This window comes from Buteo buteo, chromosome 19, assembly GCF_964188355.1.
Source record: "Buteo buteo chromosome 19, bButBut1.hap1.1, whole genome shotgun sequence".
NCBI classification, from domain to species: Eukaryota; Metazoa; Chordata; class Aves; order Accipitriformes; family Accipitridae; genus Buteo; species Buteo buteo.
This window is the reverse complement of record NC_134189.1, coordinates 5,164,356-5,183,320: the sequence shown is the minus strand read 5'-3', so window position 1 is coordinate 5,183,320 and position 18,965 is coordinate 5,164,356. Positions and strand designations below refer to the sequence as shown.

Below are 18,965 nucleotides of genomic sequence, written 5' to 3'. Positions count from 1 at the left end.
GAGAAAGAAGCATCATCCAAGTAAATTGTACACTGACAGATTCCAAACGTTGACACACCTCAAATGGGAACATCTGTAGGTCCTCTACAGCATGTGAGGCAAAATGCACTTGTAATGACACAGCTTGAGGTTGCCTTAAAATAGAAGCTGTTGGTGATCTCTTTTTTTTTTTTTTTTTTTTTTTTTTGGTGTACTGACTTTGCAAAATAAGTAACCTCTTTGGAAGCCCATAGAAGGCTGTGAATGTTGTGTATGCAGTATTTTCTAAAAGCTTGTGTTGCTATGGAGAACTTCTAAGCATGTAAGCTTACTTTTTCAGTCGCTATGGTTGTACAGGAAGGATATATAGGGAGACTTTTTAGAAATTTAAAAAAATGAAACCTTATTGCTTGGCTAAAACTTAGTCCAATATTCATGGGTGTTGAAAGTACACTATGTGTAAATTATGGTACAGTAGTCACCTAGTCCCTCTGAGCCATTGGTACTTCAACTGCACTCTGCAACAACTTTATTTGGTATCAGTAATTGTATATGTTGGTAGTACAATATTCGTAAGCACGGGGATTTGGGGCGGTGGGGAGAGCAAAAATCCAGCAAGCGGCATTATCTGCTCCTTTTGTTAGATGCACCAGCTGCTTAGCTCCCATCTGCTGCAAGGGTGTGATGAGGTAAGTTTATGCAAAAAATGGAAGACTTTTAACTTTTTTATAGCCAAAAGCTAATTGCATAGAATATAGTGTAGTTTAAGGATACCAGTTAGCTCTAGAAATGAGCTAGCTTGGATATTGGAGGCAATCTAGCTGCAGCAAATAATTTAGTATGGTCTGCTGCCCTGCAGTTTCCAGTGTAGACGTATCCCCAGAGGGCTACCACTGAACCCTTAAGAGCCACCTGTTTGGAGCGTAGTGGCATTTGTGACACTCAACCAAACCCTTCCTAATAGTTTTCTGAAAGCATAAATGTTGAACTGGTCATACCCCTTTTCTACGATATTCTCTAATTTTTATACTATGAAACTTGCTGCAAAACAAGTGTGGTCTGAGATAAGCAATGTCAGATCTGTAAAGAGCTGCCAACACTTCATTATGTTTTGTTATTAACATAACCTGTAGTTATTACTTCTGAGTCTTGTAACTGAAACACTTTAACATGGCATATGGTTTTAGTTTTTTAAGAGCTTTGTCCTATATCCTGCATATTTTCCATTCACTTGTGAAACTTGCTTCATCTTAAAAACTTGTTCTGATTCTGTCCTGACACTTGTGAAACATTAAATTGTTGCTGTTTCAGACATTTGAAAGCTTCCTTAGTTAATTTATGGAGAAAGGCATACGTAGGTATAAATCTTCCCACAGTATCATGCCCCAGAGCCTTTTATCTGCACCAACCAACTCTTAACAAAAACTGTAACTTCACTATGTAGGCTGTGCCTAGACCCAACACAAAATACCTCATACCCTTTCCTTCCCTGCGTGAACTGAGGCTTGGGGATACCCACTTGTAAGATCGTAGTGAGTGGAATGGAATACGGACCTGAAATTTTCAGGGGAAGTGAGATTGTTCTTGTGTCTCAGGGTTTTTTTGTAGTGGTTTTATTTTACTCTCCATTTCCCAGCCCCCATTTCAAAAGGGGCAATGTTTATGAAGACTACTTGTATGCCTGACTGCTTGCTGTGTAAGGAAAGGTTGGTCTATAGGCTTTTATGTGCCAGACTTAAAGTTTAAACTGGTTCATGTTCACTGCAAGTAACAGCAAAAGAAGATGAAGCAGATTTCAGCAATACATTTTGGTAATTGGGAGCTTCTGTGAGGCTTTATTATAAATGAATATTATAAATGTGAAGAAGAGAGAAGTGGGTCCCAGGCATAGAGTTATGAATGAAGGATTGAATGAATTTCTGTCTGCTGGTAGAAAAAAGGAGTCTTTCTGTTTATGCTTTTGTTTTGAAAGGGGAGGAGGAGAAATTGAAACAGAATGGAAAATGAGTTTGTGATAACTCAGGCTGTGACTCAAGGAAATATGTCACTTTCCCATTTTGTTCATTGCCACTGGAAATACTGTAAGTGATGGAAATAAGCTGTTTCAGGAACTTTGAAAACAGATATATGTAGAAATACTGAAACTAAATTTTCAGGGAAAACACTGTTCTACATCTTGGTTTCCTTTTCATCCTAAACCATCCATCAGATCTGTGGTTCAGCATTACAGGTTGTATTATGAATAGCCTCGGAGAGCTGAAATGTCCCCTTGTGTCTGAGGGGAACAATGCTTTGAAATTCAAGTAGTACTGTGGTATGCTTAATAGCTGAGCAGACAGTCAGAAAGTGATAAAGGCAAGTTCCTGTAAATTTTTAATATGGCTATCTTCCCAGTTTCCTCCTAAAAAAAGGATAATGTGTTTTGAAGAGTCAGCAAAGACATGGCTTAGTAACACAGCCTGACTTTTATCATGCTGGTGATATGTGCCCCTTCTTGAATTCTCACTGCTGTCACACGTGCTCCTAGAAGAGCAGTGGTTACCCCCACAAGCTGCCATCACGTCCACACTCGCCTGCATGGTGGTGAGTTTAAGACCTTCAGCTGTTGAGATCCTGGCACTGATCTAACCAGATGTTTCTAGCCTTTTCCAAGCTCACAGCAGATAATGTGGCAGGCTATATAAAATATAACCTTGCAGCCCACCATCTAAGCAAGTAATTCAATACCAGCTTGCCTCAGCAATTTAAAACTTTTCTTTAAGAAAAGGAACCCTGGACTTGCTGCCAAAATGTCTGTTAAAAATGACCTTGAAGAATGGCCTGGAGCGAGGGGGGTGTGTAACTGTTTTTCCTCCTGCTGTCAAGAGGGAATGTGTATGGAATAGTTGCTTAGCAAAGTCTTTCTGAGAAACAGAATCACTGATGATCCTAATTCTCTTGAGATGATTGTCAATGATGCTACTATTTTACATTCTCATTCACAGCCTGTAAATGAAAATAAATAAAATCCCCTGAGAACTTAAACACTGTCAAATAGTTACTATTTTGAAAGCCAGCACTTGTCAACAATTACTGTATGGTGTTATCTGAGAAGCAGTGTCACCCATATATTTAGAAACTGGCAGCTGTTTGCAAATCTAGTAGTCATTTTTAATCACCAGTGGTTTACAGACTAGAGTTTTGTTACACCAAATATAAAAGCATGACTTTTTCCTTTCTCCTACAATCCTTCTGGGACTCACTTGAGTCTCTCCCTAACCTTTTCTCTCCCTAAGCTGTGCTAGAAAAGAAATTAAGAACTAGACAATGGCAATAAATGTATTTCCTCCTGCCCCAAACCTTTTGAAAAAGGAGTAAATTTTGAAGTCTCAGAAATGTAAAGGAGGTTGTCTCATAGTTTCTTTGCATTGTGGTTTGCACACAAACATACTAGGGCCTCACTGCAGCAGCCACTAAATAAAATATTCTGTCCTGCCCCTGTTCTCAGACTGCTCTACCTATGTTTTCCTATCCAAGAAGTGAGGTCTGCTACAGGTCAGGATCCAGGAGCTAGAGCTACTTACTGCAGCAATAAGGAATGGAACTCCAAAAGAGCCTCCAAAATTCAGTGAACCAGTGGGTTGAACACTGCTGGAAAAATAACCCTCCTTTTCTCAGATAAAGATTGTGCTAATCACTATCCCAGGCTGGACTGTGCAGTGACAGAGCTGAAAATCCAAAGCAGTTAACGCCCTGTTAGATAAGGAAATGGAACCAAAAAAACATGTGAGGTGCTCCCGGGGGAAAAAAGGCAACCTTTATCATAACCAGCTTCTATGATATTATTTGAAAGTATTGGAAAGCTACAACTGTATCATGAATTTGTGCCCAAGACCCACTCTGGGACAAAGCACAGTATAAGACTACAATCTGGTTAAGATTTCTTTTGGCTCTTCTCAACCACCCAGCATCTCTTTTCTCTTTAATAATTTTCTTTTGTGTAATTTGAAGTACAGCATTCAAATTATTCTTCAATGTGTACAGGAGCAACAGGATTAAAAATTGGTCTCTCCTTCTTTGATTGTATCCTACCATAATTGACTTCAAAATCCTTCTTAGTACCATTCAAGCTTTCTAGAGTTCCACTCTTTATATCATATCCCAAAGCAGAGAGTTTTTTAATTCGGTACTGAACAATTTGCGTTGTCAACTCCAGCACCATTGGTGTGTCTCTAATCTGTGCTACAGAAATTCCTTCCTTCAGTAGTCCTTCAAGTCTTTCTTCCAAAACTGGAACAGAATAGTAGAGAAGGGCTGGGCATTTCAGCACTAGCTGTTTTAATTCTTGTTCACTGCACTTAAAGACATTTTTGGAATAAAGCATACTCTTCTGCATAGTAGTAGGAGTAAGCTGAAAAATAAAACCTTTAAGTTTGGACAGCAGCTGTAGAACTTCATGGTCACTGAAATCATTCTTCTGGAGAAATTCCAAGTTCTCCTGGATTGTGGTGGGGGAATTTAATAAAATAAATGGATTTTGGCTCAATAGCTTCAGTATCCAGATCTTCATATTTGCATCAGAACCTCCTAAACTTAAATAATTTCTTTGTAATGTCTCTATCACGTTTTTGTTTTTCTCAACAGGATTATAGAATATACTGGGTGCGCTTGTCAAGAACCTGGTGATTATATTATTCTTAAGTCCCAACTCTTGAAAAAACAGTATATTTGCCTTCTGATTCTCATGATACTGAGTACTAAAAAAAGACTCTGGAAATTGCTCTATTAATTTAATTAACTGATTTTCATTCTGGCATACTAGTTGCCATAGAGTTCTTTGAGAGTTTATCTCTGCAGGGGTATGGAGAATTGCCTCTGGGCAGCGTTCTAAAATGTTGGCTACAGTGGTCTCATCTGCTCCCATTTCTTTTAAGATATCAGCAATTTCTTTAACATAGGCCACATCCTGGAGAAGGACCCATTCCTTTAGTCTGCGTATTTTCTTAATGTCAACTGACAATCTGTAGAGACTATCAATGGTTTTTTTATTTTCCTCTCTGGATTTTGTATCCGTTGTGTAAGTGGAATGTATTAGGAAGCTTCTCTTCCTTACTTCAGTCCATACAGAGGGAAAATTCAATCCTGGGTTATGATACTGAGATCTTGCCAACAGAAGAGTAAATATATCTTTTGCACTGTGAGCGACTCCTCTCAACATCATGGAACGCAGTCCTATGCAGAGAGAACAGCAACTACAAGAAAACACATTTAAGGCACAAATTATACCTTGTAATGTTCTCAGAGGCACTGATATTTAGACTGAGCTGGCGTAAGAAACCACTCTCAACAGTGTTTTGTTGTTACTAGCACAAAATTCAGCTTTCATGCAGAAGGGGGAGGGAGGAAAGACTTTTGAAAGGTTAATGTTCTGACGGATGCCTCACTAGAACAATAACATGTGGATGCAACAGACCTGATGTGGGGGCAGCGCTCTGTCCATATGCTTGCAGTCATACAAAAACCAAACTGTCAGCCGTTTCCTGCAGCTAACGTTGTTACGTTACAGCTCACTCGCACTATATTAGAAAAATGTTTCATGCAATTTAATTTGACTAATTCTACTAAATGATTTTTTTAAAAAGCTGCTTAAATATCTTTCTTAACTCTTCTGAATGTATTTGCTTAACTTCTCAAGCATTGTTTGGAGCGTGACTTGTTCCTTCACGTGTCAGAGACCCACCTCCAGTGCTCCTTCAGCAGCGGTTCACAGCCTAACTGCATTGTGAAATCATTCTCGTTATAATTAAGGAAAAAAATCATCAAAACCTTTATGTTTGTGTTTTTCCACAAGCTGAGTCTGTTAATTGGGTTCTGAATAAGCACACTGGTATTTTGGGGGAGGAAGCAAGTACACTGTAACATCTTCAGGCCTTCACTTGCCTCTTCCAGCACCTACTTTGCTACAGCTGCCCTTTGCGCTGTTTTGCCTTATTTGTTTCCAGGTTGTTTCTGTCATTGCCAGCCACCCCCAGCAGGCAAAGGGTCCTTGCGCACCCTGTGGAATAGGTGCGTGGCTGTGCTGGGGTCCGCACAGCAACCACAGGGTAGTTGTGGGTGACCCCATACCCCACCTTTGCTCAAACTGACTGCCAGGTATCGCCAATAGCACACGCGCTGCCGCCTGCTCTGCAGTGACCAAAGGAGCCGCAGCAGTCAAACAGAGATATCATCAAGTGTATCTTTAACTTCCTAGGTGGTGTTCTCGTAACAACCTTTTGGAAGCACAGAGTGTGGAAGGGAGAATTGCTGGTCTGTGAAATACTTGCACAAATTGCTGCTGCTGGTAACACGAACTCCTCAAATTGAAAACAAGAACAAGAATACAATTTGTGCATTTGACAATTCTATTTATACAGTTGCTTTCACCTCTCCCAAAGTATAGCATGCTTCAAAAAGTACCTATGTGAGCATTAAGTTAAATTATTTTGAGGTGTTTTTTTTAGGAAAGACTGTTACAATCATGCAGTCTAATCTACATAACAGACCAAGAAGCCTATTGCAGGAACAGCTATGCAAGACTCCTAAAATTTTCTTTATAGCCCATCTTTTAAGAAAATACATGGTTTGTTTAGAGAACTTAAGTGATAGAGCCCCCATCTAGTTGTCAGGTAAAGTTAAATATTTTCCAGGGGTAAAATACTTCATCTCAAGAAAGTGTACCTTTAAGTTGATGTTTTTCAGCTTCTAAAAGCTGGACTCTTGTTATGTTACTACATCATAAACTAACAGAGTAAGACATAATTTCCTACATGCAAGCTTATGTTATTAACAGAAGCTGTTTATCGGTAAGTTGTTTTTTAGTATTACTTCAAATCTCCAAGGCAAAATCTGATTGCTTAATGAATCTGCTTGTGTCATAACCCCAAGGCTAATGATTTTATCTTCATAAACTTTGTGACGTGAGAAGTGCTGTCCAGCAAGCTCCACCGCAAAACAAGCGTTTTTTCCCAACAGCCCTGGAAGCAGTGTGAGTGTAGGTAAGTCACAGACTTTTCATGTGCTGACCTTTCCCTGTCTTGAAAAAGTGACTGTTTCAAGGGGACTGCAAACTGAAGCCTCTCTTCCACAGGGAGTGACACAACCGCCTGCATCTGAGTATTCTGAGTAGTTCTATTGAATTTAGTGGGTCCAGTCAGAGTAAGTAAATCTCTGAAGTATCATGGCTTTCTTCATTAATCCTTCAGCTCAGCTGGAAGCTGCCGACAAAATGAAGTATTGTTAAAATTGTTTGGGATGTCACATGATACTTCCAAAGTAAGAACTGGAAAAATAACTAACCATGACTTTTACTTCAATGTGTAATCCTGCTGTTAAACAAAATTGCCTTGTGAGTAATGCAGTCACTTAAAATACAGTCATTTTATCTATTATAGTGCTTTTAAAAAAAACTGATAAATTGTGCATTTCCAAGATCTGACATGGAAAGGATTGTTATGTTCACTTAAAAGAAGCTTTATGTTTTCTGAAAATGTTTGACATCATAATCAACTTTTTTCCTGTTAGTGAGGATCATCCATGCAGAAACACAGAATATTCTAAAAGGAAAGAAAACTTTATTTGCTGAACCGCATTTGACTGGGGTACTCAGGAGCCCTTGTAAAGCACTAAGCAAACTAGAACATGCAAAATAAGATGAGTGGATTTTAACGTCATGGTGTTCTATAGAAACTGAGAAGATGGTTAAGAGTTATGATTTGGTGTATTTCAGAGTCCATAGATGACGGTATCACATTTCCAGGGTATGTAACCTATTCCAACAGTTCAGAGTTCTCTTAAAGCTCATGCTGGACTACTGTTCTAATATGCAGGACCCCACTGTAACTTTTTACATACTTATATTGCAGTGGGGATTGTAAATCAATTGAGAGATTAAGAAAAAAAACAGCCAGCTTAGACGAGTTGTGTGCTCTCACTGCCAGCAGCACCCTCGTATCACCAGGTGTCATAACAGCAATAAGGAAGTGAACTAATGCCTGCCTGGAAGTTACCCGTGATCCTGCTTGCTAGCACACTCGCAGTGACCTATATCTACAGAGTAAATGGGTGCTACAAGTTTCATTATTTAATGAGATTCCTATGTGTATCTTCTATAGGAAGTGGACACTACGATTAACTGGCCAATTCATCCCTCATTTTATTCAGAAATTTCTGAATGTGTATTTTGAGACACAAATCTCACTTTTTGAAAGTCAGCAAACCAACCTCTTGCTCATGTTGTATTTTTCACAAAATCTTTCACTAAAGAGAGCAACAGTATGACTACTGTATGCTGCTCACTACCATTCTCATTACAGCAAACTGTAGCCAGGTCTTAGTAGGCTGTAGAAAGTTAAATTAAACTATTAAATGCCTACATTGAACTCTGAATTAACCTGGAAGAGTAGGTATCTACCTAGAAGAGAGCAGTGTAGATAGGACCTGAATAGCTTGTGGAGGAATGTGAACCGGGAATAGGCAGCAGTTTTGTAGATTAATGCATAGTAGAGGAAGCATTCGCACTTCTGTGTTTACAGACAAAAAATGAACCCCTGCTTTGCATCAGTAGCGGAAATGAGGTAAAGAAGGATTACAAAAATACGCTAGACCGACATAAAGCTTTCTAGAAAAAACTACAGAGGATCCTAAGATAATCCAGGTTGGAAGGGACCTCAAGAGCTCAAAACGGGGTCCACTATGAGGTAAGACCAGGCTGCTTTGACCTGTCAAGTCCTGGAAACCTGTGTGGACGGAGCCCACCCAGCCTCCCCACCTCGGCTGTTCTACTGCTCAACCGTCCTCGTGGGGGGAAAAGCTTTTCCTCACATCTAGGAAAGGAAAGACATTTTAAAAAAAGCTTAAAGAAGCATAGCACTATTTAAACCAAAGGTCATCAAGTGGTGCTTTTAGTGCAGAAAAACCGGAAAGTTCTCCATCGCAGCCTGGCCGCGTAAGCCCGGCCACCCGGACGATCCCCATCGGCACCCCCTTCTCCCTCCCTTCGGACTCCGCTTGGCGGTGGAGGGTCCGGAGGAGGCTGTTTTCCCTCAGCCAGCACGGGACCTGAGGGTGGGAGGCCCGGCAGGGCTCTGCCCGTCCAGCCCCGAGCCCCCCCCCGCCGTCAAAGCACGGGAGGCCGAACCTAACGTCAGCCGGGCCGCTAACGGCGGTACCCCGCCTGAAGGCCGCCACAAGGCTTCCCTCACCGGCCGCGGGGCCGGGGCTGCCTCAGACGGCGGGCCGGCCGAGCGGCGGCCGGTGTGAGGCGGTCGGAACCGGCCGGGACCGGTCGGAACCGGCCCGTTCCCCCCCCCGCGCCGCGCCTGACCTGCCTCGCTCGCCGCCGCTGCGCCGGGCCCTACCACCTGTACTGCCCGGGGGGGGGGGGGGGGCGGAGGGAGGATGTACCATGTGGCGGCGGCGGCGGGTGGGAACGAAGGAGAGTGATTAAGTCTGAGTTTGCAGGAATCGGGGACTTTGCCATCCTACGATGTGAGCCAGCGTGCTGTAGGGCCTGTCTGGGTGCACCCTGGGCTTAATTAGCGCGGTAAATGAGCTTGCACGGTCTCTTCACCGTGCAAAATCACCTGAGGTTCTGGCACTTGTTAAAATAGACTTCGTTATGATGAGAAATAGTTAAGGGTGGTTGGATTTAAACAACTTTCAAGAGAGAATTAGTGTAGCAAATAAACGAAAGTCAAAATCATTTGAAAAATCAATCATTTCGAAGTATTATGACAGCAAAGATATGAACATTTTAAAATCAGGCTACTTGAGCGCCTGTGTTGTGATGGGAGGCAAACGATCCTTTTGATTCAGTAACAGAAATGGTCTGTTTCTTGGATTTATCCAGAACTGAAACTGAAGTACTGGTGCTAGTGAGGCCTTGCACCCTGTACACCACAACAGTTACGTTACACAGCACCCGGGAATTAAAGCCCCTGATACCAAACGTGTTAACCTCTGCAAAGACGCTTCCACTCTTTTTGACAGCAGTACCCTGAAAAATCTCTTCAGGATCAAATTTGGATGAGAGGAGACACTGATGTGTGGATGGGAGGTTTTTCTTACATCAGTATATTTCCTTTCATATGATCACTGCACTTACTACAGAATGAAAGAATAGAATTCACATATGCAGTCATTGGATTTACAGTGTTTTGCTGGTGGTAGTTCAGAAGTTAAGAGCTGTGATGGTAAGAATCATCTTCCTCTATTATATTTTTTTCAGCTGTATCTACTTTATTTCTCTTCTAAACTAATCAGTAACAAATCAGCAGAGACATAAATGATTTCTAGTCCAGAACAATTTTTCTAGGCGTGTTAGGACTTTTTAAGCTAACGCTGGGTCTGCATGATCACATCCTTCAGAGAGTGAAAATCAGTCCTGTTCCCTCTGGGAACACGTCTTTTGTCAGCTACATTTTCAACAGTCTGTGCTAGATCTGTGAAAAAGATCTAATGAAGAAGAGAACTGCTACAGAAAGAAACTGTGCTTTATGAATGCAGTTCAGGATTGGTCTCCTACATAATTGCTGTTTCAAGAACAGTTAACAATGTTTGTGACTATAAATGACATACAATGATGTTAAAAAAATGTATCTAAAAAATGCTTCTAATTTGTAATACACAATGTATTGTATACTTGCTTCTTTATGTTTTTGTCATTTCATGCCTTCATGTTCTTTTTTCCTTTTGAATGCCTCCCACTCTCTTGATTTTTGTGATCACAGCCTGGGCTAAATTAGCTAAATTAGCAATAATGTTCTTTAAAAAAGTTATCCACAAGAGAACACAGTAGTGAGGTTTACTTGTACGAGTTCCTTGATTAACTGTGATTCTATTTTCTTTTTCTACTATACTTGGAGAGACTCTTCCCTTGAGATTTGACATTTTAATTAATATATTCCTTATCTTCCTTCCACTTCTAAATCAAGAACAAACCGTCTAGCATGGAAGGTATGGCTAGACCCAAATGGTGCTTTGACATAATGCTATGCTAATGATATACTACAGTTGTTATTTAGCCTGTAGAGACAAACAGCTTATGGACTGATGGTTTTCATGGTTGCAATTTGGTCATGAAACCGTAAGGTCTAGTGAGGGAGGGCTGCTTCCAGCTCAGTATTCCCAAGAATGCAGATCAGATGATGCTGGACTTTATTCAGGGCCATCTTCAGTGTCGCAGCCTTGTAAGGAGCTCGGGGGAACATGAGGAGAATGAAAAAGCAGTTTAAAAGTTTGAAATAAAAAACATATTGTGAGGTGACTTTCCTTGAAAATAAGGAACTTATTTTCTTCAATATGCTCAAAAATTAGAGAATTAAAAGGAGTTTGATGGAAAGTGGTCATTAACCATGAGATTTCTTTTTCTATTTCTTTGAAAATTATTCACCAAATATTTGGCATTTCTTAAGAATAAAAACAAGAAGGAATAATGTACTTTGTATTTATAGAGAAAACAATGCCCTACTTTACAGTGACCCAACTACTCCAGATTTGAGTTGCAGCAAGGGTATATGACAGGATCCCGTATGTTCTTCTTGGACCAGAATGAGCTGTGGAATATCATGTTCCACAGGTGACAAAGTAATAATTGAAGAACTCATAATAATTTAGGCTATTGTTAAAGTCAGTGCTTAAGAACAGTTTGACTTCCACACTTTTTAGAAAGAAATTTTGTATAAAACCAAATAGAAAGGGATTCTAATCATGGCTGGGGCCTTTGCTGCTAGCACACCTTGATCATTAGTGACATTTTATTACGTCATTCAAAGCGAGGCAAGAAAAGCATGAAGGGAAACGTGGTGCATGTATCTTTTTGTTGACTTTACTTTTACATTCTGTGTATCTTAGCAGAAAAAAAATATTTTAGTAGAAAGAGCAACTACAATTCTTAAAGTACTGTCCTGCCCTGGTGTGGTGGTGCAGACCCCCGGGGCCACTCTGGTATTTCAGGATAAGCCATGCATGCTTTGGGAAGAACTCTCATTGTGCTGTTATCTTGGTTGCAAGTCCAGTAGCCTGGGGCTGGTGTGGCTGGGCATCCCCTGGCCACACCTGGGCCATCTGCTGCCTGAGTTCTCTATCAGAACGACTCTGCACGAATTGTGGCCAGAATGTCAAATAATGACCAAAGCCAATCATCTCGAGACCCTATAAACAGCGATCCAAGGTGAGACCTTTGGAGCTCTCCAGAACTGCAGCGGGCTGTGTGACCCAGCGTCTCCCCCTGAGCTGGGACACCTCTCAGGGTAGATTTTGCGAGGATTGAAAGATCATTGGTCGACGATTTCGCAAGGATTTAAAGGCCTGATTTTGCAAGGTTCGCTGACCCTCCGGTGATGAATGCCAGCACGTAGAAGTGAGTAATTCATGAAACTCATGAAAGGGAAATTTTAAGCATAGGTTAACCTCTGTGTGTGTGTGTGGGGTGTGTGTGTAAATTTGGTTCAGAACTGTTTTATCTCTGCGTGTGTATTTGCAGTTTGGTTCAGAACTATTTTGTCTGTCTGTGTGGTTCAGAACTGTTTTATCTGTCTGTGTGTGTCTGTGATTTGATTTAACCTCCCGTCCTGGTTTCAGCTGGGATAGAGTTACTTTTCTTCCTAGTAGCTGGTATAGCGTTATGTTTTGGGTTCAGTAGGAGAGGAATGTTGATGACACACTGATGTTTTCTGTTGTTGCTAAGTAGTGTTTATACTAAGTGAAGAATTTTTCAGCTTCTCATGCCCAGCCAGCACGAAGGCTGGAGGGACACAAGAAGCTGGGAGGGGACACAGCCAGGACAGCTGACCCAAACTGGCCAAAGGGGTATTCCATACCATGTGACATCATGCCCAGTATATAAACTGGGGGGAGTTGGCCAGGGGGGATCATTGCTTGGGAACTAACTGGGCATCGGTTGGCGAGTGGTGAGCAATTGCATTGTGCATCACTTGTTTTGTATGTTCCAATTCTTTTATTATTATTGTCTTTTATTAATTATTATAATTATTTTCTTCCTTTCTGTTCTATTAAACTGTCTTTATCTCAACCCACAAGTTTTACTTTTTTTCCCCGATTCTCTCCTCCATCCCACTGGGTGCGGGGGGAAGGGAGTGAGCAGCTGCATGGTGCTTAGCTGCTGGCTGGGGTTAAATCACAACACCTCCATGTGTGTGTGCAACCCTGCTGTAAGTGTGGGGTGATCCTTGCCATTTTTGAATCTTAGCAACTAAGTCACAGATTTGATTGTAACAAATTCCATTGAATCACTCTGTTAAATTGGCTGATGATTAAGTACTGTTAAAATTATACAACCTAATCTTGTGATCTATGTCAAAAATATTAATAAATCCTAAATTGCTGCTAAACCAAAGCTGGGTAACAAAATCTCATTTACGACACCTGGAATTCTGAAGTCAAGGAAGGTCAGTACTGCTGATGTGAGTCCTCTCTCTGCCTTTTACTTGAGAGCTGTTATTTCTAGTGAGACTCCTCTTGCTGTTGCTACCCAGCTGACTATGAACGCTCTGGAAGTTGTAGATTTGAGTTGCAATCCACAGGTGGAGGTTTATTTCCAGATCTGCATCTACAGCTGTCCTGTTATGACTCGAAATTGCTCTACCGAGTCCTATCAGCGTGACGCCTCATTCAGTGGTTAGCCATGCCTAGTGGCTAACTTGAGAGAAGGTATAAGGAAACCTGCTGTGTCGGCAGCAGGCAGAGGCTGGTTTGAGCTCTGTAATTAAAAGAAAAGATGTTAGATATACACCATTTACTAATAATGACTTTACTGACAGTGCTAGAGGGACCATTTTAACTCATTCTGCTGCTCAGAACTCGCTGGAAAGCGTTTTTGCTTTCTGCAGCACTGCACGGCCGAGCTACTCCCTCTTGCTCAGTGGTTCTTCCCCAGCTCTTTTGACACCACCTCGGGAGTGCAGTGGACAAAAAAAACCACACTCCGTTTCGTAAGCAACTGCACTCATCTTAAACTAACGGGGGGGGGGGCGGGCAGCGTGGGCAGAGGGAGACGTGCGAGGCCTAAAACTGGGGGGAGAGGAGGGCGGCCGCCGTCCCCGTGCCCGCCCGGCCCAGGCGCGCGTCGGCGGGGGGCCCCCTCACAGACCGGTACCCGGCTGGGCTCCCTACGCACATCCTTACATAAGCGGCCCGCCTCTGCCCCGCGGCGTACGGGCTGCGGTGGGATCGGACGGGACGGGACGGGACGGGCCCACGGGCGACCACGACGACGACGACCACGGGTCCCGGCGCCGGCGCTGCCAGGGGCTGAGGAGACGCGCGCCGCCGCGCATGCGCAGCCCCGTCACACCACACCCCCCCCCCCCCCCCCGCGGGCGCTATACATAACAGGCCGGCGGGCGCGCGCCGGCAGCCGCACGCTCCCCGCTCCCCGCGCGCGTGCGCCTCCTGAGAGGAATCGGCGCCTCCACGAGCCTCCTCGGAGCCCCGTGCTCATCCGGGTCTCGCCGACCCGAGCGAGGCGGGGTGGGGGGGAGGGCGGTGGTCTCCGCCCTCGGCGCCCCTCCCCGCCGCGGCCCGTCGCTTCTGCTCCGCGCCGGCGGGTGGGATTCCTGCCGAGATGGCGGGCTGTCCCGGCCGCCGGCAGCCCCGCCGCGGGAGCTGGACCGGGACCGTTCGGGCCCCTGGCCGCCGCCCCCCCCCGTCGGCTCCGCCGGTAGTAAACACACTTCAGAAACGTGAGGGCCGGCGGTCACGTGGGGGAGGGGCCGGCCAATCGGCGGCGGTGGGCGGGGCGGGGCGGCCGGCGGAGCCCCGGCGCCCGGCGCAGAGTCACAGGGCGAGCGGCGAGGCGGCGGACGCCGGCTGGCAGGAGGCGTGCGCGGCCGGTACCGACGGCCGCTTCCCGCGGGCAAAGGCCCGCTGTCCCGGAGCGACTGCCGGATCCTGCTCTTCCTCCCTCCGTCTACCTGCTCTCCCCGGCGCGGGGGCTCCGCGGGGTGATGCTTCCCCGCCGGGCGGCCGCCCCCGCCGTCTCCGCCGGGTCCTAGAGCCGTCCGAGGCGAGGCCCCGCGGGCCTTTCCTTCCCCCCCCCCCCCCCAGCCCCCCGTTGCTCGCCCCGGGCGCCGAGCGGCGGCGCCGCGCCATGAGCGGCCCCTCGGGCGGCGGCGGTGGTTCCCGCTGAGCGACCGAGCCCCCTCCTCCCCTCCCCGGGCCTGGCCCGGCCCGGCGGCATGGGGGTGAACGCCGTGCACTGGTTCCGCAAGGGGCTGCGGCTCCACGACAACCCGGCGCTGCGGGAGTGCATCGAGGGCGCCGACACGGTCCGCTGCGTTTACATCCTGGACCCCTGGTTCGCCGGTTCGTCCAACGTGGGCATCAACAGGTGGCGGTGAGTGCGGGGCGGCGGGGGCCCTTAATCCCCGCGTTATGTATGCGGTCACGCTGCCTCCCCGCCATCCCCTCCCTTCGCCGCCCCATTGGGCCGCCGCCAGCGCCGGCTTCCCTCGCCCTCCCTCCTTCCCTCCCTCCCCGCGGCTCCGGTGGCCGTGTTACATATCCAGCCCCTGCGCCGGACCCGGCTGCGGCTGCCGCGGTGCGGAGGGGGGGGAAGAAGTGGGGGAAACCTCTGGCGGAGTGCGGGCCCGGGCGGGGCGAGGGGGCCGTGGTTTCCCGGGGAAAGTTGGGGCAGGGGCCCGGGGGTCGGTCGTCTTTTTCCCGCTCCCGAGCGCACCACTGGTGCCCGCCCCCGCTGGAGCTCGGGGTAGGGCTGCTGCCCAGCTGTAACCCCCCCGGGAGGAGCAGCCCGGAGGACTTGCTTCTTTCATCTCAGGACCTCTGGGCAGCCAGAAACCCCGCGCTGGCCCAGGGTGACTTCATTCTGGAAAAAAAAACCCAAAACCACCGTGAAGCTGCTTGCTTGGTTCAAAAGTAATTTCAAAACTAGCTTTCCTGCAGAGAAGGGTAGGTAGTGTCCCTTTGCAGAGCCTGCGGATCTGTTCCTACGCCTTCAAGTCAGGTGTGGTCCTACCTAATACAAAAATGAACTTTACGGTGGAGTGGTGACTGACACTTCCATGCGAAATGCGTGCCGTAATGCGTGCAGGGGTTAATGGGGCATGCATGCGTACTTATCTTGTGAGATTAGTTAAAACATCACTAGGGATCTGAAAGTTATTACCCTTTTAAAAAGGGTTCATAATGCAGTAGAGCTCTTGTTTCATCTGACCATCCAATGTCAGGAACTTGAAACACTTGTGAGTTTAGCCTGCCCAGACTATGATGCTGGGAAGAGTTGCCTAATTATGGAACAAGCACAATGAAACTTGGCTTAACACCACGTCACAGAAGAACGACAAAGTTGAGATACTTTGGGTTTCAGTTCCGTTTACTTATCTTCAAGGATTATTTCTTTCAGATTTAATAATTTCTATCCCAGGTCATTAGAGTACTTTACCAGCAAGGTAACTTACCTTTGGAAGTTTTTGGTTTTTTTCAAATTTTGAGAGGTTATCAGAAGATAGAAATACTCAGAATGCTTTCCGTGAACTTTGACTTGATGGTTATTCCATTTTCACTGACAAAAATAATGTTCATACCACTTAAGAATAATAATTGTTAGGTACTTCCCTTATCTGAGGTTCATAATGTACATTTCTTTTATAGAGGCTTTTTAATCTTTCTGGTTTGTTTTGAAGGGGATAAGTGTGTTTGGTTTTTCGTTTTTGTTTTTTTTTAAAACAAATCCTAACTTGATAAGGCTTAGAGGTCCTGGTTATATGGATGAATCATGAACAACTAAAGTTTTAAAAGGATGCAGGCAACTGGCATGTGTCTAAGTGTTAAGGAAATCACATGTCTTAAGAGTACTTCATAGGTTTCTAATGTGGTTTGCAATTGAAATGCTAAACTGTTTTTGGTTATATTCTCTGAGCTAGTGTATAATAGACAAACGTGAACTTTGATTTTTAGCAAAAGAAGTTCATGTCTTCAGTGCTACTGCCCTGGTTCTTCAATGACTATTGAATATGATTGTTAGCTAATACAGTCCTTGAGTACATTTGTGTGTGATATATTTGCTAGCTGGTTTAATTTAACAGTGTTCTCAGTGTTCAGAAAGACATTTTGCATTTGAAGAAAACCATCTCTTTTTAGCTGCTGGCTAGAGGGGCTGAGTTTTTGGTGGTGTGGGTTTATTTATTTATTTTATAAAGAGGAGCATTTTTCTTTTAGTTCTTTGTTTTTGTGTGCTGCTTTCCCCCACCCCTCAGTGAAGATCTTCCAGAAGAAGGGTAAATTATATCTCCCCTATCCAAAGCACTTCAAACAATCTCCTGGGACTCAAATACCCTCAAGGCACATGCTGCACGTGGACTTGGAGTAGGAAATCTTACTGCCTGCATAGCCCAGTTTTGTGAGATCTTCCATTTTTTTTCAGGTTTAAAAGTACAGTAACTTTACAGAATAACTGGCTGCTAAAGCTCTATGTTTATTAGAGTGATCTCAATAAATTTTTATGTAAATGAACAGTTACTAGTTTGGAATGAATCCATTTTAGGTTCCAGTGGTTTTAATGAGCTATTTTTAACCAGTGGTAACACACACATTCACAGTATGCATACACAAGACTTATGATGCAGTTTTTGGTTTGCCAGTCTCATTTGGCACTTGTAATTAATAGTCAAGCATTTTATCTCCTTAGTGACTTGATGACCCTAAGCAAGATCCTTGCTTACATGCCTGAGGAGTAGGGTGTTGAATTAGTCAAAAATACTTATTTGAGATTAGGAGGAGAAGCCCTTCAGCATTTGGAACATGAGTCAAATTTAATCTTCTGGTGTGAATTTACAGTGGTCCTTTCTTAGTTTGAGTTGGTTGACACTGAGAGTTTGTCTGGTGAGTTTATGGTCCTAATGCCCTGGGCAAAACTTTTGTCTGTCAGAGTTCAAAGTATGACTAACACAATGGATATGAGGAAAAATGGTGCAAGAATACGAGGAATCAGGAGGCTTAGTTTCTTGTTAGAAGTAATATTGTTCCTCTGCAGAGTCACCAGTTACGGTTCATTTTAAAAAATGTGTTAAATCTGGCAAATAGCAGCCTTTAATACATAGGTGCTTTCTGATTAACTTTTCTCTTTAAACAGTCATGTAACACTCATGAACTAATATTTTTGTGTAATTGCACTATTGAGCAAGTCTAATTACTAAGCAGTCACATGGTCTTACTGACCTCCTTTCTCCTGGCATTCAGCCTACCTGTTCTAAAATCACGAATGCTATGTAACAAATGCCAGGGCCTTCCTCAACTCAATTCATTTTTTCTGGTTCTGATCTGTTTCTTCTTATTGTTCCTTCTTTCAAGCTGTCAAATAAATCAAGATGTGCTTCCGCTGAGACATGCTTTTTCCATATAATGAGTTTTCCAGTGTTGTTCACAGATCAAGGTTTGCAAGAGAGAGGTTCTTTGGTGCAGTAAAAGGTGATGGAGAAATGGCGGAGGGAGATGCTAAATGGAAAATCGCTCTAACACACTCTTAAAGTTTTGTCAATTGCCCTTAAACTTTTGGCACCAGAATTAGAGTGCATCTAATTGTGTCAACAGAGTAGACAAAGAATGTAACTTACGTACTCCAACAAGTAACCATTACCTACTTATGAAAAAATGTGTTCGTATGTGCTCACAGACTTTTCCATATTAAGGAGAATGGGATCTCATGTTTGGCAATATCACTTAACAGGAGGGTTTAATTTAGCTCTGGTTTTAGTACAGAGTGGCAATTGATCACAATACCTAAAAAGAAATGCAAACATTCCATTAGTTGCTGCGTGAGAATTTACTTTGGGTAATAATTTACTTTTTTAGTTTGTCTTTTTGAGTGTGTATGTATGTTTTTGATATGCTAGTTGAAAGGCTGGCACGCAACAATTGACTTTAAAAAGATGGATAGTCTAATCTTGCCAATCCTTGTATTTCTTTTTTTAGTCATTCCTGAAGAGAACAAC

The 18,965-nt window shown here is 44.0% G+C and overlaps 2 protein-coding genes across 4 annotated transcripts in view; one reads left to right on the top strand and one right to left on the bottom strand.

Annotated features, from left to right (window-relative positions):
- Positions 1-2,993: 2,993 nt before the first annotated feature.
- On the bottom strand, positions 2,994-9,366 carry MTERF2 (mitochondrial transcription termination factor 2). Of its 3 annotated transcripts, XM_075051756.1 has the most exons (3): positions 9,323-9,351; positions 7,024-7,214; positions 2,994-5,210 (listed from the first exon to the last, which is right to left on the bottom strand). In XM_075051756.1, the coding sequence occupies exons 2-3, from the start codon at positions 7,107-7,109 to the stop codon at positions 3,983-3,985; spliced, it is 1,314 nt and encodes a 437-aa protein (XP_074907857.1). In that variant the 5' UTR covers positions 7,110-7,214; positions 9,323-9,351; the 3' UTR covers positions 2,994-3,982. The 3 variants fall into 3 exon arrangements, with proteins under 3 accessions (XP_074907857.1, XP_074907860.1, XP_074907858.1); XM_075051759.1 differs by lacking the exon at positions 7,024-7,214 and having other exon boundaries at positions 9,327-9,366; XM_075051757.1 differs by lacking the exon at positions 7,024-7,214 and having other exon boundaries at positions 9,323-9,357.
- Positions 9,367-14,763: 5,397 nt separating this feature from the next.
- The window catches only part of CRY1 (cryptochrome circadian regulator 1), a 38,705-nt gene continuing 34,503 nt past the window's right edge, over positions 14,764-18,965 (top strand). Inside the window, exon 1 of the mRNA XM_075051698.1 lies at positions 14,764-15,352. Within this exon, the coding sequence (XP_074907799.1) occupies positions 15,195-15,352 (158 nt within the window). The 5' untranslated portion in view covers positions 14,764-15,194. The remainder of the gene's footprint in view (positions 15,353-18,965) is intronic.

Bases quoted from the DNA above. Each gene is read 5' to 3' on its own strand.
- MTERF2 (XM_075051756.1), bottom strand. From the start codon at position 7,109: ATGCAGGCGGTTGTGTCACTCCCTGTGGAAGAGAGGCTTCAGTTTGCA. The intron at 5,211-7,023 runs GTCAGCACATGA...GTTTTCTTGTAG, and splicing joins CTTTTTCAAGACAGGGAAAG to TTGCTGTTCTCTCTGCATAG.